The sequence below is a fragment of the Oncorhynchus mykiss genome, chromosome 24, assembly GCF_057628025.1.
Source record: "Oncorhynchus mykiss isolate SJ-2025 chromosome 24, ASM5762802v1, whole genome shotgun sequence".
In the NCBI taxonomy this organism is placed as follows: domain Eukaryota; kingdom Metazoa; phylum Chordata; class Actinopteri; order Salmoniformes; family Salmonidae; genus Oncorhynchus; species Oncorhynchus mykiss.
Window position 1 is genome coordinate 42,695,701 of NC_143045.1, and position 27,206 is coordinate 42,722,906.

The following is a 27,206-nucleotide window of genomic DNA, read 5'->3' on the forward strand; positions in this document are numbered from 1 at the left end:
GTGAGAGAGTGTGTGTGTTTGGGCATGTAGATAGACAGTAGATCAGTAGACATGTAGAGCAGGGGTAGGTAACTAGATTCAGCCGCGGTAACAATTTTTTTTTGTCAGTGTAGATGTTCGGGGGGGGGGGGGGGGGGGGGGGTCGGAACATAATGATTACAACTAGTACACTGCAAATTGACCACAACTAAGACCCAAAATGAGATTGTAATGGAAAATAAAAATCATGTCATACCTCGCCTACATTGAGACATGATCACGTCTCTTTTTTATTTTCTTTCTGGGAATACCTGGTGAACAAATTTCCTAAATTAAACTCATTTTTAGCAGAATTCCTGGTGATATTAATATTTTTGGACCAAAAATAACCCCCGCCTCAAATAAAAAAAAAACAAACATTTTTTTTGGTGGGAACAATTAATTTTATTGTGGGGCATAAACCGCCTTTCGTTGACCCCTGCTGTAAAGGTTAGAGGTCAGAGGTTACTGGGAGGAACCTGATGCCCCCTGACCTCCCTGCCCCTGTGAACCCTGACCTGGTTGACCCTGCCCCTGGCCGGCATAGTTCCCATACTGGCCGTAGTACTGGTTCCACTGAGACTGGTTCTGGTAGTACTGCTGCCACTGCTGGGCATACTGCGAGAGAGAGAGGCAATACAGTGAATAAATACCCTATCTCTCAGTGAATAAATACCCTATCTCTCGGTGATTAAATACCCTATCTCTCAGTGAATAAATACCCTATCTCTCAGTGATTAAATACCCCCTCTCTCAGTGATTACATACCCTATCTCTCGGTGATTAAATACCCTATCTCTCCGTGATTAAATACCCTATCCAGCTGAAGTTTCTAAAATGATTAAATACCCTATCCAATAACTTCAGGCTGATACTGGAGGTTAGCTGTAGCACGGTTACCCGAGTTCACCTGAATCCTGGCATACTACCGTTGTTGCTACTATGGTAACTACCTGCTGGTACTGCTGGTTGCTATGGTAACTACATACAGGTACTGCTGGTTGCTATGGTAACTACCTGCTGGTAGCTATGGTAACTACATACGGGTACTGCTGGTTGCTATGGTAACTACCTGCTGATACTGCCGGGTTGCTATGGTAACTACCTGCTGGTACTGCTGGTTGTAGTTCTGCTGTTGGCTGTAGGTCTGTCCTGCGGCAGCTGGCGTAGACTCGCTGTAACTCTGAGTTTGGCTGTATCCTGGGTACTGACTGTAGCTGCCGTAGGTGTAACCCTGTTGGTAGTTGCCTTGATTATAGCTGCTGGGGTTGTAACTCTGGCGGAGAGAGAAAGAAAAGCATGTCGGAAAACGAAAACAGACTCCATTACTACTTTTAAACTATTCAACGTTAACCAAAAATATACTGGCCCAGCCATGGGGTACATTAGGGTAATACAGTAGCGTCCTGGGTAGTTTACTAATACAGTAGGGTCCTGGGGTAGTTTATTAATACAGTAGGGTCCTGGGTAGTTTACTAATACAGTAGGGTCCTGGGGTAGTTTATTAATACAGTAGGATCCTGGGGTAGTTTATTAATACAGTAGGGTCCTGGGGTAGTTTACTAATACAGTAGCGTCCTGGGTAGTTTACTAATACAGTAGGGTCCTGGGGTAGTTTATTAATACAGTAGGGTCCTGGGGAAGTTTATTAATACAGTAGGGTCCTGGGGTAGTTTACTAATACAGTAGGGTCCTGGGGTAGTTTATTAATACAGTAGGGTCCTGGGTAGTTTACTAATACAGTAGGGTCCTGGGGTAGTTTATTAATACAGTAGGGTCCTGGGGTAGTTTATTAATACAGTAGGGTCCTGGGGTAGTTTACTAATACAGTAGGGTCCTGGGGTAGTTTATTAATACAGTAGGGTCCTGGGTAGTTTACTAATACAGTAGGGTCCTGGGGTACATTAGGGTAATACAGTAGGGTCCTGGGTAGTTTACTAATACAGTAGCGTCCTGGGTAGTTTACTAATACAGTAGGGTCCTGGGGTAGTTTATTAATACAGTAGGGTCCTGGGGTACATTAGGGTAATACAGTAGCGTCCTGGGTAGTTTACTAATACAGTAGGGTCCTGGGGTAGTTTATTAATACAGTAGGGTCCTGGGTAGTTTACTAATACAGTAGGGTCCTGGGGTAGTTTATTAATACAGTAGGATCCTGGGGTAGTTTATTAATACAGTAGGGTCCTGGGGTAGTTTACTAATACAGTAGCGTCCTGGGTAGTTTACTAATACAGTAGGGTCCTGGGGTAGTTTATTAATACAGTAGGGTCCTGGGGAAGTTTATTAATACAGTAGGGTCCTGGGGTAGTTTACTAATACAGTAGGGTCCTGGGGTAGTTTATTAATACAGTAGGGTCCTGGGTAGTTTACTAATACAGTAGGGTCCTGGGGTAGTTTATTAATACAGTAGGGTCCTGGGGTAGTTTATTAATACAGTAGGGTCCTGGGGTAGTTTACTAATACAGTAGGGTCCTGGGGTAGTTTATTAATACAGTAGGGTCCTGGGTAGTTTACTAATACAGTAGGGTCCTGGGGTACATTAGGGTAATACAGTAGGGTCCTGGGTAGTTTACTAATACAGTAGCGTCCTGGGTAGTTTACTAATACAGTAGGGTCCTGGGGTAGTTTATTAATACAGTAGGGTCCTGGGGTACATTAGGGTAATACAGTAGCGTCCTGGGTAGTTTACTAATACAGTAGGGTCCTGGGGTAGTTTATTAATACAGTAGGGTCCTGGGGTAGTTTATTAATACAGTAGGGTCCTGGGGTAGTTTATTAATACAGTAGGGTCCTGGGGTACATTAGGGTAATACAGTAGCGTCCTGGGTAGTTTACTAATACAGTAGGGTCCTGGGGTAGTTTATTAATACAGTAGGGTCCTGGGGTAGTTTATTAATACAGTAGGGTCCTGGAGTAGTTTACTAATACAGTAGGGTCCTGGAGTAGTTTACTAATACAGTAGGGTCCTGGGGTAGTTTATTAATACAGTAGGGTCCTGGGGTAGTTTATTAATACAGTAGGGTCCTGGGGTAGTTTACTAATACAGTAGGGTCCTGGGGTAGTTTATTAATACAGTAGGGTCCTGGGGTAGTTTACTAATACAGTAGGGTCCTGGGGTAGTTTATTAATACAGTAGGGTCCTGGGGTAGTTTACTAATACAGTAGGGTCCTGGGGTAGTTTATTAATACAGTAGGGTCCTGGCGGTAGTTTACTAATACAGTAGGGTCCTGGGGTAGTTTATTAATACAGTAGGGTCCTGGGGTAGTTTACTAATACAGTAGGGTCCTGGGGTAGTTTACTAATACAGTAGGGTCCTGGGGTAGTTTATTAATACAGTAGGGTCCTGGGGTAGTTTACTAATACAGTAGGGTCCTGGGGTAGTTTACTAATACAGTAGGGTCCTGGGGTAGTTTAATACAGTAGGGTCCTGGGGTAGTTTACTAATACAGTAGGGTCCTGGGGTAGTTTATTAATACAGTAGGGTCCTGGGGTAGTTTATTAATACAGTAGGGTCCTGGGGTAGTTTACTAATACAGTAGGGTCCTGGGGTAGTTTATTAATACAGTAGGGTCCTGGGGTAGTTTATTAATACAGTAGGGTCCTGGGGTAGTTTATTAATACAGTAGGGTCCTGGGGTAGTTTATTAATATAGTAGGGTCCTGGGGTAGTTTACTAATACAGTAGGGTCCTGGGGTAGTTTACTAATACATCGGGGTCCTGGGGTAGTTTACTAATACAGTAGGGTCCTGGGGTAGTTTACTAATACAGTAGGGTCCTGGGGTAGTTTACTAATACAGTAGGGTCCTGGGGTAGTTTACTAATACAGTAGGGTCCTGGGGTAGTTTACTAATACATCAGGGTCCTGGGGTAGTTTACTAATACAGTAGGGTCCTGGGGTAGTTTACTAATACAGTAGGGTCCTGGGGTAGTTTACTAATACAGTAGGGTCCTGGGGTAGTTTACTAATACAGTAGGGTCCTGGGGTAGTTTATTAATACAGTAGGGTCCTGGGGTAGTTTACTAATACAGTAGGGTCCTGGGGTAGTTTACTAATACAGTAGGGTCCTGGGGTAGTTTACTAATACAGTAGGGTCTTGGGGTAGTTTACTAATACAGTAGGGTCCTGGGGTAGTTTACTAATACAGTAGGGTCCTGGGGTAGTTTATTAATACAGTAGGGTCCTGGGGTAGTTTACTAATACAGTAGGGTCCTGGGGTAGTTTATTAATACAGTAGGGTCCTGGGGTAGTTTACTAATACAGTAGGGTCCTGGGGTAGTTTACTAATACAGTAGGGTCCTGGGGTAGTTTATTAATACAGTAGGGTCCTGGGGTAGTTTATTAATACAGTCATTCACGTATTTCTAAAATATTTCAATCTCAAAATAGGACGTTGCCCCTTTAAGAGAAGTACTTTTGAAAATATATACAAATCTGGCTACAGTAGGGTCCTGGGGTAGTTTAATACAGTAGTCTAGCTAAGACGAATGCTAGGTGTATTTTTGTAGCTTTCTTTTTGCCGACTATCAACCGTAGCCAGCGTATTGCTAGTATGTTCACTATTGAAGGTTTACGTTTGTAAATCACTTTCCCTTAAAAACATTTTATTTTTATAAATAAGCTCAGCGAATAGATTGATGGGCGCTTCTTTTTCCCTCTGGGCTGCCCGCTGTGTGGCGGCATCAACTCACATACTGCTCAAGAAGTTGCGACTCGCGATGAGCGTAGTTGAATGAATGGCCAATCATATTGCTCAAATTACAAATAGCATGACTTTTCTGACACGTGGTCTTCAGTGGTTTTCAAATCGGTAGACTGCGACAGAGCAGGTAAATGTTGAACTGGATTGCCAAAATGCGCCGAGAAGCTACTGGGCCGGCCCAGCGGTGTCACGTCCTGACCTTAGTTTCCTTTTTTTTATGTCTCAAATTTTAGTTTGGTCAGGGCGTGAGTTGGGGGGGGGGGCATTCTATGTTTTTGTGTTCTAGGTTTTGTATTTCTGTGTTTGGCCTGGTATGGTTCCCAATCAGAGGCAGCTGTCGATCGTTGTCTCTGATTGAGAACCATACTTAGGCAGCCTGTTTTCCCACTATGATTTGTGGGTAGTTGTTTTCTGTTTATTCACCTGACAGAACTGTTTCGTGTCTTTCATTCACTTTGTTATTTTATTTTGTGTGTTCAGTTCTAATAAATTGACATGGACACTTACCACGCTGCACATTGGTCCGATCCTTCCTACTCCCTCATCAGAAGAGGAGGACCATCGTTACAATGGTCCTATAATTTATGTCGTACCCTGATTCATAGCACATTGTTAGTGTCAGGACTTTTTCCTGACTATTTCACCCGACCAGGAAAACCTCTAGTTGATGGGCTATGACACAGAGTTTTTCCTGCTCAGGTAAAACTCATATCCTCTCCATTAATGTGCAGACAGACAAGACAGCAGGTGTATCCATGGTTACCTGGTTGTATCCCCCTTTGCTGTAGGGCGCCGGGCGGTTGTAGCCTCCTGACTGTTGGTTACGGTTGTACCCTCCCCTCGGAGCCGAAGACCCCCCCTCACGGTAGTTACCGTTCCCACCCCAGCGGTTGCCGGTGTAGCCGCCACGGTTGTTGCCTGAAACAGAGCGAGACATACAGGGACATCTCTTAGAGCAGGGCCTAGCCCAGACACGGTGAAAAGCAGTGGATTGGTGTGAGCAACAACCGCCCTAAATCAGTCCCTCCCTCTTAAATCCCCCTGATGGGAGAGTGTACGAATGCACACTTCAGGAGAAAAGTGTGAGTGACTGACCTGGGGAGGAGTCTGTTCCTTCCTTACCCCTTCTGTATCCGCCTGCGTCTCTACTCTGGTATCCTACGCCGCCGCGAGGACCGCCACGGTCGTCATAGCGCTGGTAGCCTCCGCCGTTGCCACGGAACCCTCCCGGACGGTTGTCATGGCGTTTGTCGGGGGGTGGGCCGGCCTTGCGTCCCTCCTCGTTGTATTCCTTCACCAGATTGAAAGCCTCTTCCCGCTGCAGCTCCACAAAAATCACCTCTTCCAGGAAGTCGCTGGGCTCAGGGAGCAGGAAGTTGGCTGGAAGCCAGGATGGAGAGATGACCACCGAGAGAGACAGATGGAGGAGACGGACCGGTCCAGGATGACAGGATAGAGAGAGAGAAAGAGAGAGAGAGGAGAGGTTGTAGCGAAGGCCAGATCAGCCAACACCACCGGGAGACAAAATGAAAAGATAAATTATTATCACATAATGATGAGGGGAATCATAGAAAAGAGAAAGAACTGGGTGGAGATGGAAGGAGGCAGGCTGTGAAGGCTGAGGGTAGACTGTGAAGGCTGAGGGTAGGCTGTGAAGGCTGAGGGTAGGCTGTGAAGGCTGAGGGTAGGCTGTGAAGGCTGAGGGTAGGCTGCGGGTAGACTGTGAAGGCTGAGGGTAGACTGTGAAGGCTGAGGGAAGGCTGAGGGTAGACTGTGAAGGCTGAGGGTAGGCTGAGGGCAGACTGTGTAGCATGAGGGTATGCTGTGAAGGCTGAGGGTATGCTGTGAAGGCTGAGGGTAGACTGTGTAGGCTGATTGTATGCTGTGTAGGCTGAGGGTAGACTGTAAGCTGAGGGTAGGTGGGGGAAGACTGATTGTATGCTGTGTAGGCTGAGGGTAGGCTGAGGGTAGACTGTGAAGCCTTAGGGTAGACTGTGAAGGCTGATTGTATGCTGTGTAGGCTGAGGGTGGGCTGAGGGTATGCTGTGAAGGCTGAGTGTAGGAGCGTTCTGTAGACTGAGGGTAGGAGGGTTCTGTAGGCTGAGGGTAGGAGGGGTTCTATAGGCTGAGGGTAGGAGGGGTTTTGTAGACTGAGGGTAGGAGGGGTTCTATAGGCTGAGGGTAGGAGGGTTCTGCAGACTGAGGGTAGGAGGGTTCTGTAGACTGAGGGTAGGAGGGTTCTGTAGACTGAGGGTAGGAGGGGTTCTGCAGACTGAGGGTAGGAGGGTTCTATAGACTGAGGGTAGGAGGGTTCTGTAGACTGAGGGTAGGAGGGTTCTGTAGACTGAGGGTAGGAGGGGTTCTGCAGACTGAGGGTAGGAGGGTTCTGCAGACTGAGGGTAGGAGGGTTCTGTAGACTGAGGGTAGGAGGGGTTCTGCAGACTGAGGGTAGGAGGGTTCTATAGACTGAGGGTAGGAGGGTTCTGTAGACTGAGGGTAGGAGCGTTCTTCAGACTGAGGGTAGGAGGGTTCTATAGACTGAGGGTAGGAGGGTTCTATAGACTGAGGGTAGGAGGGTTCTGTAGACTGAGGGTAGGAGGGGTTCTGCAGACTGAGGGTAGGAGGGTTCTGTAGACTGAGGGTAGGAGGGTTCTATAGACTGAGGGTAGGAGGGTTCTGTAGACTGAGGGAAGGAGGGGTTCTGCAGACTGAGGGTAGGAGGGTTCTATAGACTGAGGGTAGGAGGGGTTCTGCAGACTGAGGGTAGGAGCGTTCTATAGACTGAGGGTAGGAGGGTTCTGTAGACTGAGGGTAGGAGGGGTTCTGTAGACTGAGGGTAGGAGGGGTTCTGCAGACTGAGGGTAGGAGCATTCTATAGACTGAGGGTAGGAGGGTTCTGTAGACTGAGGGTAGGAGGGGTTCTGTAGACTGAGGGTAGGAGGGTTCTGTAGACTGAGGGTAGGAGGGGTTCTGCAGACTGAGGGTAGGAGCATTCTATAGACTGAGGGTAGGAGGGTTCTGTAGACTGAGGGTAGGAGGGGTTCTGTAGACTGAGGGTAGGAGGGTTCTGTAGACTGAGGGTAGGAGGGTTCTGTAGACTGAGGGTTGGAGGGTTCTGTAGACTGAGGGTAGGAGGGGTTCTGTAGACTGAGGGTAGGAGGGGTTCTGCAGACTGAGGGTAGGAGCGTTCTATAGACTGAGGGTAGGAGGGTTCTGTAGACTGAGGGTAGGAGGGGTTCTGCAGACTGAGGGTAGGAGCATTCTATAGACTGAGGGTAGGAGGGTTCTGCAGACTGAGGGTAGGAGGGTTCTGTAGACTGAGGGTAGGAGGGTTCTGTAGACTGAGGGTAGGAGGGGTTCTGCAGACTGAGGGTAGGAGCATTCTATAGACTGAGGGTAGGAGGGTTCTGTAGACTGAGGGTAGGAGGGGTTCTGTAGACTGAGGGTAGGAGGGTTCTGTAGACTGAGGGTAGGAGGGTTCTGTAGACTGAGGGTTGGAGGGTTCTGTAGACTGAGGGTAGGAGGGGTTCTGTAGACTGAGGGTAGGAGGGGTTCTGCAGACTGAGGGTAGGAGCGTTCTATAGACTGAGGGTAGGAGGGTTCTGTAGACTGAGGGTAGGAGGGGTTCTATAGACTGAGGGTAGGAGGGGTTCTGTAGACTGAGGGTAGGAGGGGTTCTATAGACTGAGGGTAGGAGGGGTTCTGTAGACTGAGGGTAGGAGGGTTCTGTAGACTGAGGGTAGGAGGGGTTCTATAGACTGAGGGTAGGAGGGGTTCTGTAGACTGAGGGTAGGAGGGGTTCTATAGACTGAGGGTAGGAGGGGTTCTGCAGACTGAGGGTAGGAGGGGTTCTATAGACTGAGGGTAGGAGGGGTTCTGCAGACTGAGGGTAGGAGCGTTCTATAGACTGAGGGTAGGAGGGTTCTGTAGACTGAGGGTAGGAGGGGTTCTGTAGACTGAGGGTAGGAGGGGTTCTGCAGACTGAGGGTAGGAGCATTCTATAGACTGAGGGTAGGAGGGTTCTGTAGACTGAGGGTAGGAGGGGTTCTGTAGACTGAGGGTAGGAGGGTTCTGTAGACTGAGGGTAGGAGGGGTTCTGCAGACTGAGGGTAGGAGCATTCTATAGACTGAGGATAGGAGGGTTCTGTAGACTGAGGGTAGGAGGGGTTCTGTAGACTGAGGGTAGGAGGGTTCTGTAGACTGAGGGTAGGAGGGTTCTGTAGACTGAGGGTTGGAGGGTTCTGTAGACTGAGGGTAGGAGGGGTTCTGTAGACTGAGGGTAGGAGGGGTTCTGCAGACTGAGGGTAGGAGCGTTCTATAGACTGAGGGTAGGAGGGTTCTGTAACTGAGGGTAGGAGGGGTTCTGCAGACTGAGGGTAGGAGCATTCTATAGACTGAGGGTAGGAGGGTTCTGTAGACTGAGGGTAGGAGGGGTTCTGTAGACTGAGGGTAGGAGGGTTCTGTAGACTGAGGGTAGGAGGGGTTCTGCAGACTGAGGGTAGGAGCATTCTATAGACTGAGGGTAGGAGGGTTCTGTAGACTGAGGGTAGGAGGGGTTCTGTAGACTGAGGGTAGGAGGGTTCTGTAGACTGAGGGTAGGAGGGTTCTGTAGACTGAGGGTTGGAGGGTTCTGTAGACTGAGGGTAGGAGGGGTTCTGTAGACTGAGGGTAGGAGGGGTTCTGCAGACTGAGGGTAGGAGCGTTCTATAGACTGAGGGTAGGAGGGTTCTGTAGACTGAGGGTAGGAGGGGTTCTATAGACTGAGGGTAGGAGGGGTTCTGTAGACTGAGGGTAGGAGGGGTTCTATAGACTGAGGGTAGGAGGGGTTCTGTAGACTGAGGGTAGGAGGGTTCTGTAGACTGAGGGTAGGAGGGGTTCTATAGACTGAGGGTAGGAGGGGTTCTGTAGACTGAGGGTAGGAGGGGTTCTATAGACTGAGGGTAGGAGGGGTTCTGCAGACTGAGGGTAGGAGGGGTTCTATAGGCTGAGGGTAGGAGGGGTTCTGTAGACTGAGGGTAGGAGGGGTTCTGTAGACTGAGGGTAGGAGGGTTCTATAGACTGAGGGTAGGAGGGGTTCTGTAGACTGAGGGTAGGAGGGGTTCTGTAGACTGAGGGTAGGAGGGTTCTGCAGACTGAGGGTAGGAGGGGTTCTATAGACTGAGGGTAGGAGGGGTTCTGTAGACTGAGGGTAGGAGGGGTTCTATAGACTGAGGGTAGGAGGGGTTCTATAGACTGAGGGTAGGAGGGGTTCTATAGACTGAGGGTAGGAGGGGTTCTGTAGACTGAGGGTAGGAGGGTTCTATAGACTGAGGGTAGGAGGGGTTCTGTAGACTGAGGGTAGGAGGGGTTCTGTAGACTGAGGGTAGGAGGGTTCTATAGACTGAGGGTAGGAGGGGTTCTGTAGACTGAGGGTAGGAGGGGTTCTGTAGACTGAGGGTAGGAGGGTTCTATAGACTGAGGGTAGGAGGGGTTCTATAGACTGAGGGTAGGAGGGGTTCTGTAGACTGAGGGTAGGAGGGTTCTATAGACTGAGGGTAGGAGGGGTTCTGTAGACTGAGGGTAGGAGGGGTTCTGTAGACTGGCTGTTTGGCTACTGCAGTCAGAACAAATTCAACCTCCAGAGAACCTGGAGGAAACATTTGTTCAAGCGAACACAGAGGAGCGGGGGAGGGGAGGGGAGGGGAGGGGAGGAGAGGGGAGGGGAGGGGAGGGGAGGGGAGGGGAGGGGAGGAGGAAGCGCCACTGCAAACCAAGTGCTGCCGTAACACTGCTCTTAAAACAGCTGTCAAAAAGGACTGACACATGACTGACACATGACTGACACATGACTGCTGGTCTGAACATGAGTCAGCTCACCGACAGCCAATAAGCTTGTCAACAGCCCTTGCAGACTGAGTGTCCACTACTTTTTGACAGTAAGTTAGTTCAATTTAGAGCACATCTAGAGCACAGTTTGCAGTGCAACAGGTCAGCGGGTTGGCAGGGGCAACACAGAGGGGCAACACAGAGGGGCAACATAGAGGGGCAACATAGAGGGGCAACATAGAGGGGCAACACAGAGGGGCAACACAGAGGGGCAACATAGAGGGGCAACATAGAGGGGCAACACAGAGGGGCAACACAGAGGGGCAACACAGAGGGGCAACATAGAGGGGCAACATAGAGGGGCAACACAGAGGGGAAACACAGAGGGGCAACATAGAGGGGCAACACAGAGGGGAAACACAGAGGGGCAACATAGAGGGGCAACACAGAGGGGCAACACAGAGGGGCAACATAGAGGGTTAACATAGAGGGGCAACATAGAGGGGAAACAGAGGGACAACACAGAGGGGCAACATAGAGGGGCAACACAGAGGGGCAACACAGAGGGGCAACACAGAGGGGCAACATAGAGGGACAACATAGAGGGGCAACATAGAGGGACAACATAGAGGGACAACATAGAGGGACAACATAGAGCGCAACACAGAGGGGCAACATAGAGGGACAACATAGACTGGCAACATAGAGGGGAAACAGAGGGGCAACATAGAGGGACAACATAGAGGGGCAACATAGAGGGACAACATAGAGGGGAAACACAGAGGGGCAACATAGAGGGACAACATAGAGGGGCAACATAGAGGGGTAACAGAGGGGGAACAGAGGGGAAACATAGAGGGACAACATAGAGGGACAACATAGAGGGGCAACATAGAGGGGCAACACAGAGGGACAACATAGAGGGGCAACATAGAGGGGCAACATAGAGGGGTAACAGAGGGGGAACAGAGGGGAAACATAGAGGGACAACATAGAGGGACAACATAGAGGGGCAACATAGAGGGGCAACACAGAGGGACAACATAGAGGGACAACATAGAGGGGCAACATAGAGGGGCAGGAGGCTCAAAGGGTACTGCATCTTAAATATGTCCGGAGGCTGGAAGCATGGGGGGCAGGGAAGGAGGCAGGGGTTGGGGAGGGGGGGCCAGGGAAAGAGGCAGGGGTTGGGGAGGGGGGGCCAGGGGTTGGGGGGCAGGGAAGGAGGCAGGGGTTGGGGAGGGGGGGCAGGGAAGGAGGCAGGGGTTGGGGAGGGGGGGCCAGGGGTTGGGGGGCAGGGAAGGATGCCAGGGGTTGGGGAGGGGGGGCCAGGGGTTGGGGAGGGGGGGCCAGGGGTTGGGGAGGGGGGGCCAGGGGTTGGGAGAGCATCTTCCAAGATTTGATTTTAGAGACAAAAACATAGAAAAAAGTAAAGTAGATCTGTTTTTTTTTTTTTGGTTTATTGGTTGGTTTTGTTTCCACATGGTTGTTCCTACCTTTCATTTCTAACACAGCCTGATCTGGCACATCCTTCCCCTGTTCATCAGTTTGTCTTAACGTTCGCTCTTTAAAGTCCTCCTCCGTGGGACATATTACAATAGCCTTGCGCTGAAACCCCTCAAAAGGGCGCATTTTTCGTCTCTGGGCTGATCCATAAACATTTGTCTAGCAATGGTGACACAAGGAAAGAGGTAGAAGGCTGTTTGTTATCGTTTACTTGTTGTTGTTTACTTGTCGTGTTATGGACAGGCTTTGTTTTCCTCTGGCAGGGAAGCCGGGAACCCTGAAATAATGAAGGTAGAGAGGTGTTTTACCCTGGTTGGTTTTTACTCTTTGGGTGGTTAACTAGCGGGTGGTATTTCACTCACTCTCCCCAGGCCACAGACCTACCTTCCCAGACTGCACCTCTCCACGTCGTCTTCAAGATCCTGTTACTGTCACAGAGCGAAGGGGACCCTTTAAACAACTAGCCCGCCCTGAATCTTTAAAGGTAACATTTCTTGAGATTTGGGTAACGGTGTGGCGTGCGGACGATACCGTTGATCATGAATGCGGATATTTAACTCTTAAAATTCTCATCTACAAGTGGCACTAAAACGACTACAGTCCTAAACGACTTTCGTGGTTAATTTCATGTCCTCAAACAGTCCTTCCCATGATTCAGTTATCTGGTTGATTCCCAATGTATCTGAACAATGATTGACTTGACACTAGTGGAAATGTGAATCTACACCTGCCAGGGTCCCCTTGACTTACCTGTGCCTACCTGGTTGTCACGGTCGTCCTCCTGTCCCGTAGACACACACGCACACACAGATACAACCTACCTGTTGCTACTCACGGTTTCCGGCAGACACCTCTGTAAAGACTGACTTACCGTTAGTAACCGCAGCAACGACGTCTCTCTGGAAACTTCAAAATGGTTAGTCTCCTCATCTTTTCCACTTACCTTCGGGGGGGTTAATGCATTTAACAACAGAAAACACAGTCTGGCTGTTTTATCATTAAGGCTATCAACGGTCGGTCTGTCTCGTTATAGTTACCATGGCAACAGAAGTGGTTTGTCTTTACTCACCAGGCAGAGTTCTACTGTTTGTAAACATCTTTACAAAAGTCAACAGGACTACAGATGCATAAAAACACATAAAATACTGTAATAATAATAATAATAATACAGTAAAATACTGTAGTAATAATACAGTAAAATACTGTAGTAATAATACAGTAAAATACTGCAGTAATAATACAGTAAAATACTGTAGTAATAATAATAATACAGTAAAATACTGTAGTAATAATACAGTAAAATACTTTAGTAATAATAATAATACAGTAAAATACTGTAGTAATAATACAGTAAAATACTGTAGTAATAATACAGTAAAATACTGTAGTAATAATACAGTAAAATACTGTAGTAATAATACAGTAAAATACTGTAGTAATAATACAGTAAAATACTGTAATAATAATAATAATAATACAGTAAAATACTGTAGTAATAATACAGTAAAATACTGTAAAAGAACAACAAAAGGGTTGTAGCAGAATAATACTGAGACGGATGGAAGATAACACGAAGGACCTAATAAACAGGTGTCCTTTATAAAATAGAAAAACACCGGTATAAATGGCAACAAGATGGTCAACAACCATAGTGTCTTCTACTCTATCATCAACATGACCTGCAAGATAAATAAATAGTTAATTAGAGAGAGAGCAGAGGTCAGCAGAGCCGTATTACACACACACACACACAGGAAGCAGAAAGCAGTCAAGAGGAAGCGGTAGGTACCGTACCTGGTCCAGGATGTAGTTGCGTCTCTTGCGTGCGGCGATCTGGATGAGGCGGTTGAGACACTGAGTGGCCTGTTGGATCAGAACGTCCCAACGACCGGCGTAGTTCTTCTGACGACGCAGACCCATCACCTGGTAGGAAGGACATAGCTCTTATACGGGGGGGGTCTATTTTTAGATAACTAGATAACACACTCAAGCCTAGCAGTAACACACCTCATTCAGCTTCTAGTTGACTAAATTGACGATTGTGAACTATTGCATTAGTTGAATCAGTTGTGTAGCCCCACCTGTGACCTCAGAGAGCTGAAGGTTATGACAGGTTATCAGGGTCATGAAGGCTTACCTTCATCTTCTCCATGATGGCGTTGGTTCCCAGGGTGTTGTATTTCTTCTCCGGGTGACTCTCAGTATGTTTTGAGGCCCAGGTGGTCTTGCCACAGGCTGGCAGACCCACCATCATGAGGATCTAGACAGAGGCAGGGATGAAAATGAAGATAGCCCGAGGCTAGAACTTTTCAGACACGGCTAGTAGTAAATAACTAGCCCGTAGCGTTGGGGGGGGGTCGATACCGTTACATAGCATATACTTTTTTGGGACATTTTTGGATATTATATTGATACTTTGACTCCAATTGTTGATTCACTATATAGCATCAGCTAGCGCTATTTAAAAAAAATATATATATAAATATTTGTTGATTTGGCTGTCCCTGAGCCAAAACTCTGGTATTGTTCCTCCTGTAGTTGGTTCTCCATCTTGTTTTTAAAACAGTGAACAACATGCTCTAAGCACTTTTATTTACATAACGGATCAAAACTCATTGTCTCGTTGCTGCAGACGTATACATTTCAGGGTAGCCTAGTGGTTAGAGTGTAGAGGCGGCAGGTAGCCTAGTGGTTAGAGTGGAGGGGCGGCAGGGTAGCCTAGTGGTTAGAGTGGAGGGGCGGCAGGTAGCCTAGTGGTTAGAGTGTAGAGGTGGCAGGGTAGCCTAGTGGTTAGAGTGTAGAGGTGGCAGGGTAGCCTAGTGGTTAGAGTGTAGAGGAGGCAGGTAGCCTAGTGGTTAGAGTGTAGAGGTGGCAGGTAGCCTAGTGGTTAGAGTGTAGAGGCTGCAGGTAGCCTAGTGGTTAGAGTGTAGAGGTGGCAGGTAGCCTAGTGGTTAGAGTGTAGAGGAGGCAGGGTAGCCTAGTGGTTAGAGTGTAGAGGAGGCAGGTAGCCTAGTGGTTAGAGTGGAGGGGCGGCAGGGTAGCCTAGTGGTTAGAGGTTAGAGGAGGCAGGTAGCCTAGTGGTTAGAGGTTAGAGGAGGCAGGTAGCCTAGTGGTTAGAGTGTAGAGGCGGCAGGTAGCCTAGTGGTTAGAGTGGAGGGGCGGCAGGGTAGCCTAGTGGTTAGAGGTTAGAGGAGGCAGGTAGCCTAGTGGTTAGAGGTTAGAGGAGGCAGGTAGCGTAGTGGTTAGAGTGTAGAGGCGGCAGGGTAGCCTAGTGGTTAGAGTGTAGAGGCGGCAGGGTAGCCTAGTGGTTAGAGTGTAGAGGAGGCAGGTAGCCTAGTGGTTAGAGTGTAGAGGCGGCAGGTAGCCTAGTGGTTAGAGTGGAGGGGCGGCAGGGTAGCCTAGTGGTTAGAGTGTAGAGGAGGCAGGGTAGCCTAGTGGTTAGAGTGTAGAGGAGGCAGGTAGCCTAGTGGTTAGAGTGTAGAGGAGGCAGGGTAGCCTAGTGGTTAGAGTGTAGAGGAGGCAGGTAGCCTAGTGGTTAGAGTGTGGAGCCGGCAGGGTAGCCTAGTGGTTAGAGTGTGGAGCCGGCAGGGTAGCCTAGTGGTTAGAGTGTAGAGGCGGCAGGGTAGCCTAGTGGTTAGAGTGTAGAGGCGGCAGGGTAGCCTAGTGGTTAGAGTGTAGAGGAGGCAGGTAGCCTAGTGGTTAGAGTGTAGAGGTGGCAGGTAGCCTAGTGGTTAGAGTGTAGAGGCGGCAGGTAGCCTAGTGGTTAGAGTGTAGAGGCGGCAGGGTAGCATAGTGGTTAGAGTGTAGAGGCGGCAGGGTAGCCTAGTGGTTAGAGTGTAGAGGAGGCAGGTAGCCTAGTGGTTAGAGTGTAGAGGAGGCAGGTAGCCTAGTGGTTAGAGTGTAGAGGTGGCAGGGTAGCCTAGTGGTTAGAGTGTAGAGGTGGCAGGGTAGCCTAGTGGTTAGAGTGTAGAGGCGGCAGGTAGCCTAGTGGTTAGAGTGTAGAGGAGGCAGGTAGCCTAGTGGTTAGAGTGTAGAGGCGGCAGGTAGCCTAGTGGTTAGAGTGTAGAGGTGGCAGGGTAGCCTAGTGGTTAGAGTGTAGAGGTGGCAGGGTAGCCTAGTGGTTAGAGTGTAGAGGTGGCAGGGTAGCCTAGTGGTTAGAGTGTAGAGGTGGCAGGTAGCCTAGTGGTTAGAGTGTAGAGGTGGCAGGGTAGCCTAGTGGTTAGAGTGTAGAGGCGGCAGGGTAGCCTAGTGGTTAGAGTGTAGAGGCGGCAGGTAGCCTAGTGGTTAGAGTGTAGAGGTGGCAGGGTAGCCTAGTGGTTAGAGTGTAGAGGTGGCAGGGTAGCCTAGTGGTTAGAGTGTAGAGGTGGCAGGGTAGCCTAGTGGTTAGAGTGTAGAGGTGGCAGGTAGCCTAGTGGTTAGAGTGTAGAGGTGGCAGGGTAGCCTAGTGGTTAGAGTGTAGAGGTGGCAGGGTAGCCTAGTGGTTAGAGTGTAGAGGCGGCAGGGTAGCCTAGTGGTTAGAGTGTAGAGGCGGCAGGGTAGCCTAGTGGTTAGAGTGTAGAGGAGGCAGGTAGCCTAGTGGTTAGAGTGTAGAGGAGGCAGGTAGCCTAGTGGTTAGAGTGTAGAGGCGGCAGGGTAGCCTAGTGGTTAGAGTGTAGAGGCGGCAGGTAGCCTAGTGGTTAGAGTGTAGAGGTGGCAGGGTAGCCTAGTGGTTAGAGTGTAGAGGTGGCAGGGTAGCCTAGTGGTTAGAGTGTAGAGGTGGCAGGGTAGCCTAGTGGTTAGAGTGTAGAGGAGGCAGGTAGCCTAGTGGTTAGAGTGTAGAGGCGGCAGGGTAGCCTAGTGGTTAGAGTGTAGAGGCGGCAGGGTAGCCTAGTGGTTAGAGTGTAGAGGAGGCAGGGTAGCCTAGTGGTTAGAGTGTAGAGGCGGCAGGGTAGCCTAGTGGTTAGAGTGTAGAGGTGGCAGGTAGCCTAGTGGTTAGAGTGTAGAGGTGGCAGGTAGCCTAGTGGTTAGAGTGTAGAGGTGGCAGGTAGCCTAGTGGTTAGAGTGTAGAGGTGGCAGGGTAGCCTAGTGGTTAGAGTGTAGAGGAGGCAGGTAGCCTAGTGGTTAGAGTGTAGAGGCGGCAGGGTAGCCTAGTGGTTAGAGTGTAGAGGCGGCAGGGTAGCCTAGTGGTTAGAGTGTAGAGGAGGCAGGGTAGCCTAGTGGTTAGAGTGTAGAGGTGGCAGGTAGCCTAGTGGTTAGAGTGTAGAGGTGGCAGGTAGCCTAGTGGTTAGAGTGTAGAGGTGGCAGGGTAGCCTAGTGGTTAGAGCGTAGAGGTGGCAGGGTAGCCTAGTGGTTAGAGTGTAGAGACGGCAGGGTAGCCTAGTGGTCAGAGTGTAGAGGTGGCATAGTGGTTAGAGCGTTGGACTAGTCACCGAAAGGTTGCAAGATCGAATCCCCCGAGCTGACAAAGTACAAATCTGTCGTTCTGCCCCCTGAACAAGGCAGTTAACCCACTGTTCCTAGACCGTCATTGAAAATAAGAATTTGTTCTTTAACTGACTTGCCTGGTTAAATAAAGGTTTTAAAAAAATGTTTTAAATTCAGCAGATCCAGAGTGCCTTGCTCAAGGGCACATCAGATTTTTCATTTAGTCAGCTCGGGGATTCGAACAAGCAACCTTTCGATTACTGGCCCAACCGCTTAAGTGCTAAGCTACCTGCCGCCCCATATAGAGAGCAATATGTTTGGAACATCAAATCACAATAATATCGAAACGCAAAACATAAGAGAATCGTAATACCAATCATATCGGGACCGAAGTATCGAGACAATGAAGTTTAAAGTTGTACTTTTTGAAGAATTGAGGACCCATGCCAACTCTTTTTAACCTCCTGAGGGGAAAGAGGTGCTGTCGTGCCTTCTTCACCACTGTGCGTGTGTGGACCATTTTAGGTCCTTAGTGATTTCGACAACAGAGGAACTTGAAGCTCTCGACCCGCTCCACTGCAGCCCCGTCGATGTGGACGGGGGCGTGTTCGCCCCCCCTCGTTTCCTGTCGTCCACGATCAGCTCCTTGGTCTTACTGTCATTGAGGGAGAGGTTGTTGTTCCGGCACCACATTGCCATGTCACTGACCTTCTCTGTGTAGGCTCATCGTTTCCGGTGATCAGGCCTATTACCATCATGTCGTCAGCAAACTTAATGATGGTGTTGGAGTAGTGCGTGGCCACACAGTCGTGGGTGAACAGGGAGTACTTGAGGGGACTAAGCACACTCCCTTGTGGGGCCCCCGTGTTGAGGATCAGCGTGACGGAGGTGATGTTGCCTCCCCTTACTACCTGGGGGCGGCCCGTCAGGAAGTCCAGGATCCAGTTGCAGAGGGAGGTGTTTAGTCCCAGGGTCCTTAGCTTGGAGGCGAGCTCGGAGGGGACTATGGTGTTGAACGCTGAGTTGTAGTCAATGAACAGCATTGTGTTCCTCTTATCTCGGCAGGTGAGGGCAGTGCGGAATGCAAATGAGATGACGTGGTCTATGGATCTGTTAAGAGTGATATGCAAATGAGATGACGTCGTCTATGGAATCTGTTAGGGCGGTATGCAAATTGGAGTGGCTCTAGGGCAGGATTCCCCAGCTTGCGGCCCAAATTTGACTCGCAGGTATTCCCACGCACAATAGAGAGACTGGTGATCAAATGGAAAGAAGATTTGAAATTATGATGTTTTAGTCAAATATTATATCTATTTGGGCTTCTTGCGGTCATTTTTGCAGTCTACAAATTATTTGTAATTATTGTTTTCGGTCCCCCTGTCCATCCATCCGCTGAAGAAAAGAATCGGCCCACAGCTGATGAGTTGATGATCCCTGCTCTAGGGTGTCTGGGATGATGGGAGTTGATGATCCCTGCTCTAGGGTGTCTGGGATGATGGGAGTTGATGATCCCTGCTCTAGGGTGTCTGGGATGATGGGAGTTGATGATCCCTGCTCTAGGGTGTCTGGGATGATGGGAGTTGATGATCCCTGCTCTAGGGTGTCTGGGATGATGGGAGTTGATGATCCCTGCTCTAGGGTGTCTGGGATGATGGGAGTTGATGATCCCTGCTCTAGGGTGTCTGGGATGATGGGAGTTGATGATCCCTGCTCTAGGGTGTCTGGGATGATGGGAGTTGATGATCCCTGCTCTAGGGTGTCTGGGATGATGGGAGTTGATGATCCCTGCTCTAGGGTGTCTGGGATGATGGGAGTTGATGATCCCTGCTCTAGGGTGTCTGGGATGATGGGAGTTGATGATCCCTGCTCTAGGGTGTCTGGGATGATGGGAGTTGATGATCCCTGCTCTAGGGTGTCTGGGATGATGGGAGTTGATGATCCCTGCTCTAGGGTGTCTGGGATGATGGGAGTTGATGATCCCTGCTCTAGGGTGTCTGGGATGATGGGAGTTGATGATCCCTGCTCTAGGGTGTCTGGGATGATGGGAGTTGATGATCCCTGCTCTAGGGTGTCTGGGATGATGGGAGTTGATGATCCCTGCTCTAGGGTGTCTGGGATGATGAGAGTTGATGATCCCTGCTCTAGGGTGTCTGGGATGATGGGAGTTGATGATCCCTGCTCTAGGGTGTCTGGGATGATGGGAGTTGATGATCCCTGCTCTAGGGTGTCTGGGATGATGGGAGTTGATGATCCCTGCTCTAGGGTGTCTGGGATGATGGGAGTTGATGATCCCTGCTCTAGGGTGTCTGGGATGATGGGAGTTGATGATCCCTGCTCTAGGGTGTCTGGGATGATGGGAGTTGATGATCCCTGCTCTAGGGTGTCTGGGATGATGGGAGTTGATGATCCCTGCTCTAGGGTGTCTGGGATGATGGGAGTTGATGATCCCTGCTCTAGGGTGTCTGGGATGATGGGAGTTGATGATCCCTGCTCTAGGGTGTCTGGGATGATGGGAGTTGATGATCCCTGCTCTAGGGTGTCTGGGATGATGGGAGTTGATGATCCCTGCTCTAGGGTGTCTGGGATGATGGGAGTTGATGATCCCTGCTCTAGGGTGTCTGGGATGATGGGAGTTGATGATCCCTGCTCTAGGGTGTCTGGGATGATGGGAGTTGATGATCCCTGCTCTAGGGTGTCTGGGATGATGGGAGTTGATGATCCCTGCTCTAGGGTGTCTGGGATGATGGGAGTTGATGATCCCTGCTCTAGGGTGTCTGGGATGATGGGAGTTGATGATCCCTGCTCTAGGGTGTCTGGGATGATGGGAGTTGATGATCCCTGCTCTAGGGTGTCTGGGATGATGGGAGTTGATGATCCCTGCTCTAGGGTGTCTGGGATGATGGGAGTTGATGATCCCTGCTCTAGGGTGTCTGGGATGATGGGAGTTGATGATCCCTGCTCTAGGGTGTCTGGGATGATGGGAGTTGATGATCCCTGCTCTAGGGTGTCTGGGATGATGGGAGTTGATGATCCCTGCTCTAGGGTGTCTGGGATGATGGGAGTTGATGATCCCTGCTCTAGGGTGTCTGGGATGATGGGAGTTGATGATCCCTGCTCTAGGGTGTCTGGGATGATGGGAGTTGATGATCCCTGCTCTAGGGTGTCTGGGATGATGAGAGTTGATGATCCCTGCTCTAGGGTGTCTGGGATGATGGGAGTTGATGATCCCTGCTCTAGGGTGTCTGGGATGATGGGAGTTGATGTGTGCCCTAACCAGCCTTTTAAAAAGCACTTCATGACTACAGATGTGAGTGCTACAGGGTGGTAGTCATTCTGGCAGGTCGCCTCAGAGGACAAGAACAGGAAGGACGGTGGTCAGCTCGAGACGTGGCGATTACAGACCGGAGGAGGAGGAGCCGACAGTAAGTTGGCCTGAGGTAGTTTTAACAGGGTTTCTCTTTCTCTAGGAGCCGACAGTAGGTTGGCCTGAGGTAGTTTTAACTGTGGGTTTCTCCCTCTCTAGGAGCCGACAGTAGGTTGGCCTGAGGTAGTTTTAACTGTGGGTTTCTCCCTCTCCAGGAGCCGACAGTAGGTTGGCCTGAGGTAGTTTTAACTGTGGGTTTCTCCCTCTCCAGGAGCCGACAGTAGGTTGGCCTGAGGTAGTTTTAACTGTGGGTTTCTCCCTCTCCAGGAGCCGACAGTAGGTTGGCCTGAGGTAGTTTTAACTGTGGGTTTCTCCCTCTCTAGGAGCCGACAGTAGGTTGGCCTGAGGTAGTTTTAGCTGTGAGTTTCTCCCTCTCTAGGAGCCGACAGTAGGTTGGCCTGAGGTAGTTTTAGCTGTGGGTTTCTCCCTCTCTAGGAGCCGACAGTGGGTTGGCCTGAGGTAGTTTTAGCTGTGGGTTTCTCCCTCTCTAGGAGCCGGCAGTGGGTTGGCCTGAGGTAGTTTTAGCTGTGGGTTTCTCCCTCTCTAGGAGCCGGCAGTGGGTTGGCCTGAGGTAGTTTTAGCTGTGGGTTTCTCCCTCTCTAGGAGCCGGCAGTGGGTTGGCCTGAGGTAGTTTTAGCTGTGGGTTTCTCCCTCTCTAGGAGCCGGCAGTGGGTTGGCCTGAGGTAGTTTTAGCTGTGGGTTTCTCCCTCTCTAGGAGCCGACAGTAGGTTAGCCTGAGGTAGTTGTAACTGTGGGTTTCTCCCTCTCCAGGAGCCGACAGTAGGTTAGCCTGAGGTAGTTTTAACTGTGGGTTTCTCCCTCTCCAGGAGCCGACAGTAGGTTGGCCTGAGGTAGTTTTAACTGTGGGTTTCTCCCTCTCTAGGAGCCGACAGTAGGTTGGCCTGAGGTAGTTTTAGCTGTGAGTTTCTCCCTCTCTAGGAGCCGACAGTAGGTTGGCCTGAGGTAGTTTTAGCTGTGGGTTTCTCCCTCTCTAGGAGCCGACAGTGGGTTGGCCTGAGGTAGTTTTAGCTGTGGGTTTCTCCCTCTCTAGGAGCCGGCAGTGGGTTGGCCTGAGGTAGTTTTAGCTGTGGGTTTCTCCCTCTCTAGGAGCCGGCAGTGGGTTGGCCTGAGGTAGTTTTAGCTGTGGGTTTCTCCCTCTCTAGGAGCCGGCAGTGGGTTGGCCTGAGGTAGTTTTAGCTGTGGGTTTCTCCCTCTCTAGGAGCCGGCAGTGGGTTGGCCTGAGGTAGTTTTAGCTGTGGGTTTCTCCCTCTCTAGGAGCCGACAGTAGGTTAGCCTGAGGTAGTTGTAACTGTGGGTTTCTCCCTCTCCAGGAGCCGACAGTAGGTTGGCCTGAGGTAGTTTGTTTTTAACAGACATTTCCCAATCCTCACTCGACCAGCAACACGTGCCAGTATTGTGTAAAAACTCAATAATTATACCCATTCCTATAGCATCTAATCCCTCTGTGCTGAATGACTACCTCCCTGTCGCCTTGACATCCTTGGTAATGAAATGCCTTGAGAAACTTATGAAAAGTCATATTCTCAGCGTCACCCAGAAGCTTCTCGACCCATTTCAGTTTGCCTATCAGCCTCTCAGAGGAGTTGATGATGCCATTCTTACCCTCCTTAACATGGTCTATTGACATCTAGAGGGGGCCAAATCCCATGTCAGGGTTCTGTTTGTTGACTTTTCTTCTGCCTTCAACACAATCCAGCCCTACATTCTGGCACAGAGACTCATTAGGGACTTCTCCTTAGATGGGGGACTGGTTTTGTGGCTGTTGGACTTCCTGGGCCAACGCTCACAGCAAGTCAAAAAAGGTCCCTACGTGTCGGACATACGCAATACCAACACAGGCGCTCCTCAGGGATGTGTTGTGTCTCCACTCCAACACCAACACAGGCGCTCCTCAGGAATGTGTTGTGTCTCCACTCCAACACCAACACAGGGATGTGTTTTGTCTCCACTCCAACACCAACACAGGCGCTCCTCAGGGATGTGTTGTGTCTCCACTCCACCACCAACACAGGCGCTCCTCAGGGATGTGTTGTGTCTCCACTCCACCACCAACACAGGGATGTGTTTTGTCTCCACTCCAACACCAACACAGGCTCTCCTCAGGGATGTGTTTAGTCTCCACTCCACCACCAACACAGGGATGTGTTTTGTCTCCACTCCAACACCAACACAGGCTCTCCTCAGGGATGTGTTTTGTCTCCACTCCACCACCAACACAGGGATGTGTTTTGTCTCCACTCCAAAACCAACACAGGCTCTCCTCAGGGATGTGTTTTGTCTCCACTCCACCACCAACACAGGGATGTGTTTTGTCTCCACTCCACCACCAACACAGGCTCTCCTCAGGGATGTGTTTTGTCTCTGACCTTTGGTATCAAATCCACGATCAGAGGTCATCCACCTCATTATCAAGAGACTTGGCCAATAGAATGGAGGGAAGAGGTGGCCGGTGTTTCCTTTGCCTCACCAGGACTCCTCCTCTCCTGCCTCAACGCCGTTTCCTCTTGGATAGCCCCCCCAAAAAAGTGTAAATAATTGTAAAACTACAAATATGACTTTAATCTCAAGAGAAGACCGGTTTAATGAACTCCCTGACTGCCTACTTTTTAAAATATTTGTCTGGCTACTCCATGTACACAATAGGTTATATACAGCAGGTTTTTAAAGGACCAAATACTTTTGTCTGCTTCGTACTTCCATTTTTGCCGTGGAAAATATACTGCGATACTGGTATCATCCTGGCCCTATATAGTATAGCAGTACTGTATAGTAGTACTCTATAGTAGTACTGTATAGTATACTCTATAGTAGTACTGTATATGATGATGATCCCTGCTCTAGGGTGTCTGGGATGATGGGAGTTGATGATCCCTGCTCTAGGGTGTCTGGGATGATGGGAGTTGATGATCCCTGCTCTAGGGTGTCTGGGATGATGGGAGTTGATGATCCCTGCTCTAGGGTGTCTGGGATGATGGGAGTTGATGATCCCTGCTCTAGGGTGTCTGGGATGATGGGAGTTGATGATCCCTGCTCTAGGGTGTCTGGGATGATGGGAGTTGATGATCCCTGCTCTAGGGTGTCTGGGATGATGAGAGTTGATGATCCCTGCTCTAGGGTGTCTGGGATGATGGGAGTTGATGATCCCTGCTCTAGGGTGTCTGGGATGATGGGAGTTGATGATCCCTGCTCTAGGGTGTCTGGGATGATGGGAGTTGATGATCCCTGCTCTAGGGTGTCTGGGATGATGGGAGTTGATGATCCCTGCTCTAGGGTGTCTGGGATGATGGGAGTTGATGATCCCTGCTCTAGGGTGTCTGGGATGATGGGAGTTGATGATCCCTGCTCTAGGGTGTCTGGGATGATGGGAGTTGATGATCCCTGCTCTAGGGTGTCTGGGATGATGGGAGTTGATGATCCCTGCTCTAGGGTGTCTGGGATGATGGGAGTTGATGATCCCTGCTCTAGGGTGTCTGGGATGATGGGAGTTGATGATCCCTGCTCTAGGGTGTCTGGGATGATGGGAGTTGATGATCCCTGCTCTAGGGTGTCTGGGATGATGGGAGTTGATGATCCCTGCTCTAGGGTGTCTGGGATGATGGGAGTTGATGATCCCTGCTCTAGGGTGTCTGGGATGATGGGAGTTGATGATCCCTGCTCTAGGGTGTCTGGGATGATGGGAGTTGATGATCCCTGCTCTAGGGTGTCTGGGATGATGGGAGTTGATGATCCCTGCTCTAGGGTGTCTGGGATGATGGGAGTTGATGATCCCTGCTCTAGGGTGTCTGGGATGATGGGAGTTGATGATCCCTGCTCTAGGGTGTCTGGGATGATGGGAGTTGATGATCCCTGCTCTAGGGTGTCTGGGATGATGGGAGTTGATGATCCCTGCTCTAGGGTGTCTGGGATGATGGGAGTTGATGATCCCTGCTCTAGGGTGTCTGGGATGATGGGAGTTGATGATCCCTGCTCTAGGGTGTCTGGGATGATGGGAGTTGATGATCCCTGCTCTAGGGTGTCTGGGATGATGGGAGTTGATGATCCCTGCTCTAGGGTGTCTGGGATGATGGGAGTTGATGATCCCTGCTCTAGGGTGTCTGGGATGATGGGAGTTGATGATCCCTGCTCTAGGGTGTCTGGGATGATGGGAGTTGATGATCCCTGCTCTAGGGTGTCTGGGATGATGGGAGTTGATGATCCCTGCTCTAGGGTGTCTGGGATGATGGGAGTTGATGATCCCTGCTCTAGGGTGTCTGGGATGATGGGAGTTGATGATCCCTGCTCTAGGGTGTCTGGGATGATGGGAGTTGATGATCCCTGCTCTAGGGTGTCTGGGATGATGGGAGTTGATGATCCCTGCTCTAGGGTGTCTGGGATGATGGGAGTTGATGATCCCTGCTCTAGGGTGTCTGGGATGATGGGAGTTGATGATCCCTGCTCTAGGGTGTCTGGGATGATGGGAGTTGATGATCCCTGCTCTAGGGTGTCTGGGATGATGGGAGTTGATGATCCCTGCTCTAGGGTGTCTGGGATGATGGGAGTTGATGATCCCTGCTCTAGGGTGTCTGGGATGATGAGAGTTGATGATCCCTGCTCTAGGGTGTCTGGGATGATGGGAGTTGATGATCCCTGCTCTAGGGTGTCTGGGATGATGGGAGTTGATGTGTGCCCTAACCAGCCTTTTAAAAAGCACTTCATGACTACAGATGTGAGTGCTACAGGGTGGTAGTCATTCTGGCAGGTCGCCTCAGAGGACAAGAACAGGAAGGACGGTGGTCAGCTCGAGACGTGGCGATTACAGACCGGAGGAGGAGGAGCCGACAGTAAGTTGGCCTGAGGTAGTTTTAACAGGGTTTCTCTTTCTCTAGGAGCCGACAGTAGGTTGGCCTGAGGTAGTTTTAACTGTGGGTTTCTCCCTCTCTAGGAGCCGACAGTAGGTTGGCCTGAGGTAGTTTTAACTGTGGGTTTCTCCCTCTCCAGGAGCCGACAGTAGGTTGGCCTGAGGTAGTTTTAACTGTGGGTTTCTCCCTCTCCAGGAGCCGACAGTAGGTTGGCCTGAGGTAGTTTTAACTGTGGGTTTCTCCCTCTCCAGGAGCCGACAGTAGGTTGGCCTGAGGTAGTTTTAACTGTGGGTTTCTCCCTCTCTAGGAGCCGACAGTAGGTTGGCCTGAGGTAGTTTTAGCTGTGAGTTTCTCCCTCTCTAGGAGCCGACAGTAGGTTGGCCTGAGGTAGTTTTAGCTGTGGGTTTCTCCCTCTCTAGGAGCCGACAGTGGGTTGGCCTGAGGTAGTTTTAGCTGTGGGTTTCTCCCTCTCTAGGAGCCGGCAGTGGGTTGGCCTGAGGTAGTTTTAGCTGTGGGTTTCTCCCTCTCTAGGAGCCGGCAGTGGGTTGGCCTGAGGTAGTTTTAGCTGTGGGTTTCTCCCTCTCTAGGAGCCGGCAGTGGGTTGGCCTGAGGTAGTTTTAGCTGTGGGTTTCTCCCTCTCTAGGAGCCGGCAGTGGGTTGGCCTGAGGTAGTTTTAGCTGTGGGTTTCTCCCTCTCTAGGAGCCGACAGTAGGTTAGCCTGAGGTAGTTGTAACTGTGGGTTTCTCCCTCTCCAGGAGCCGACAGTAGGTTAGCCTGAGGTAGTTTTAACTGTGGGTTTCTCCCTCTCCAGGAGCCGACAGTAGGTTGGCCTGAGGTAGTTTTAACTGTGGGTTTCTCCCTCTCTAGGAGCCGACAGTAGGTTGGCCTGAGGTAGTTTTAGCTGTGAGTTTCTCCCTCTCTAGGAGCCGACAGTAGGTTGGCCTGAGGTAGTTTTAGCTGTGGGTTTCTCCCTCTCTAGGAGCCGACAGTGGGTTGGCCTGAGGTAGTTTTAGCTGTGGGTTTCTCCCTCTCTAGGAGCCGGCAGTGGGTTGGCCTGAGGTAGTTTTAGCTGTGGGTTTCTCCCTCTCTAGGAGCCGGCAGTGGGTTGGCCTGAGGTAGTTTTAGCTGTGGGTTTCTCCCTCTCTAGGAGCCGGCAGTGGGTTGGCCTGAGGTAGTTTTAGCTGTGGGTTTCTCCCTCTCTAGGAGCCGGCAGTGGGTTGGCCTGAGGTAGTTTTAGCTGTGGGTTTCTCCCTCTCTAGGAGCCGACAGTAGGTTAGCCTGAGGTAGTTGTAACTGTGGGTTTCTCCCTCTCCAGGAGCCGACAGTAGGTTGGCCTGAGGTAGTTTGTTTTTAACAGACATTTCCCAATCCTCACTCGACCAGCAACACGTGCCAGTATTGTGTAAAAACTCAATAATTATACCCATTCCTATAGCATCTAATCCCTCTGTGCTGAATGACTACCTCCCTGTCGCCTTGACATCCTTGGT

The 27,206-nt window shown here is 50.1% G+C and overlaps 1 protein-coding gene across 5 annotated transcripts in view; it reads right to left on the reverse strand.

The window, feature by feature from the left end:
• Nucleotides 1–398: 398 nt before the first annotated feature.
• hnrnpul1 (heterogeneous nuclear ribonucleoprotein U like 1) overlaps nucleotides 399–27,206 on the reverse strand; it is a 56,491-nt gene continuing 29,683 nt past the window's right edge. The window contains exons 9-15 of one of the 5 annotated variants that reach the window (XR_016491456.1): nucleotides 14,168–14,290; nucleotides 13,825–13,953; nucleotides 12,021–13,709; nucleotides 5,842–6,099; nucleotides 5,483–5,637; nucleotides 1,124–1,294; nucleotides 399–636 (exon numbers count right to left, since the gene is read on the reverse strand). Coding sequence is in view for 2 of the 5 variants with exons in the window: in XM_090218997.1 (XP_090075123.1) it covers nucleotides 484–636; nucleotides 1,124–1,294; nucleotides 5,483–5,637; nucleotides 5,815–6,099; nucleotides 12,021–12,189; nucleotides 13,825–13,953; nucleotides 14,168–14,290 (1,185 nt within the window). In the remaining 3 variants the exon portion in view is untranslated. Of the gene's footprint in view, nucleotides 637–1,123; nucleotides 1,295–5,482; nucleotides 5,638–5,814; nucleotides 6,100–12,020; nucleotides 13,710–13,824; nucleotides 13,954–14,167; nucleotides 14,291–27,206 lie in introns of all 5 variants that reach the window. The other 4 variants (XM_090218998.1, XM_090218997.1, XR_016491454.1 and 1 more) reach the window with 4 other exon arrangements.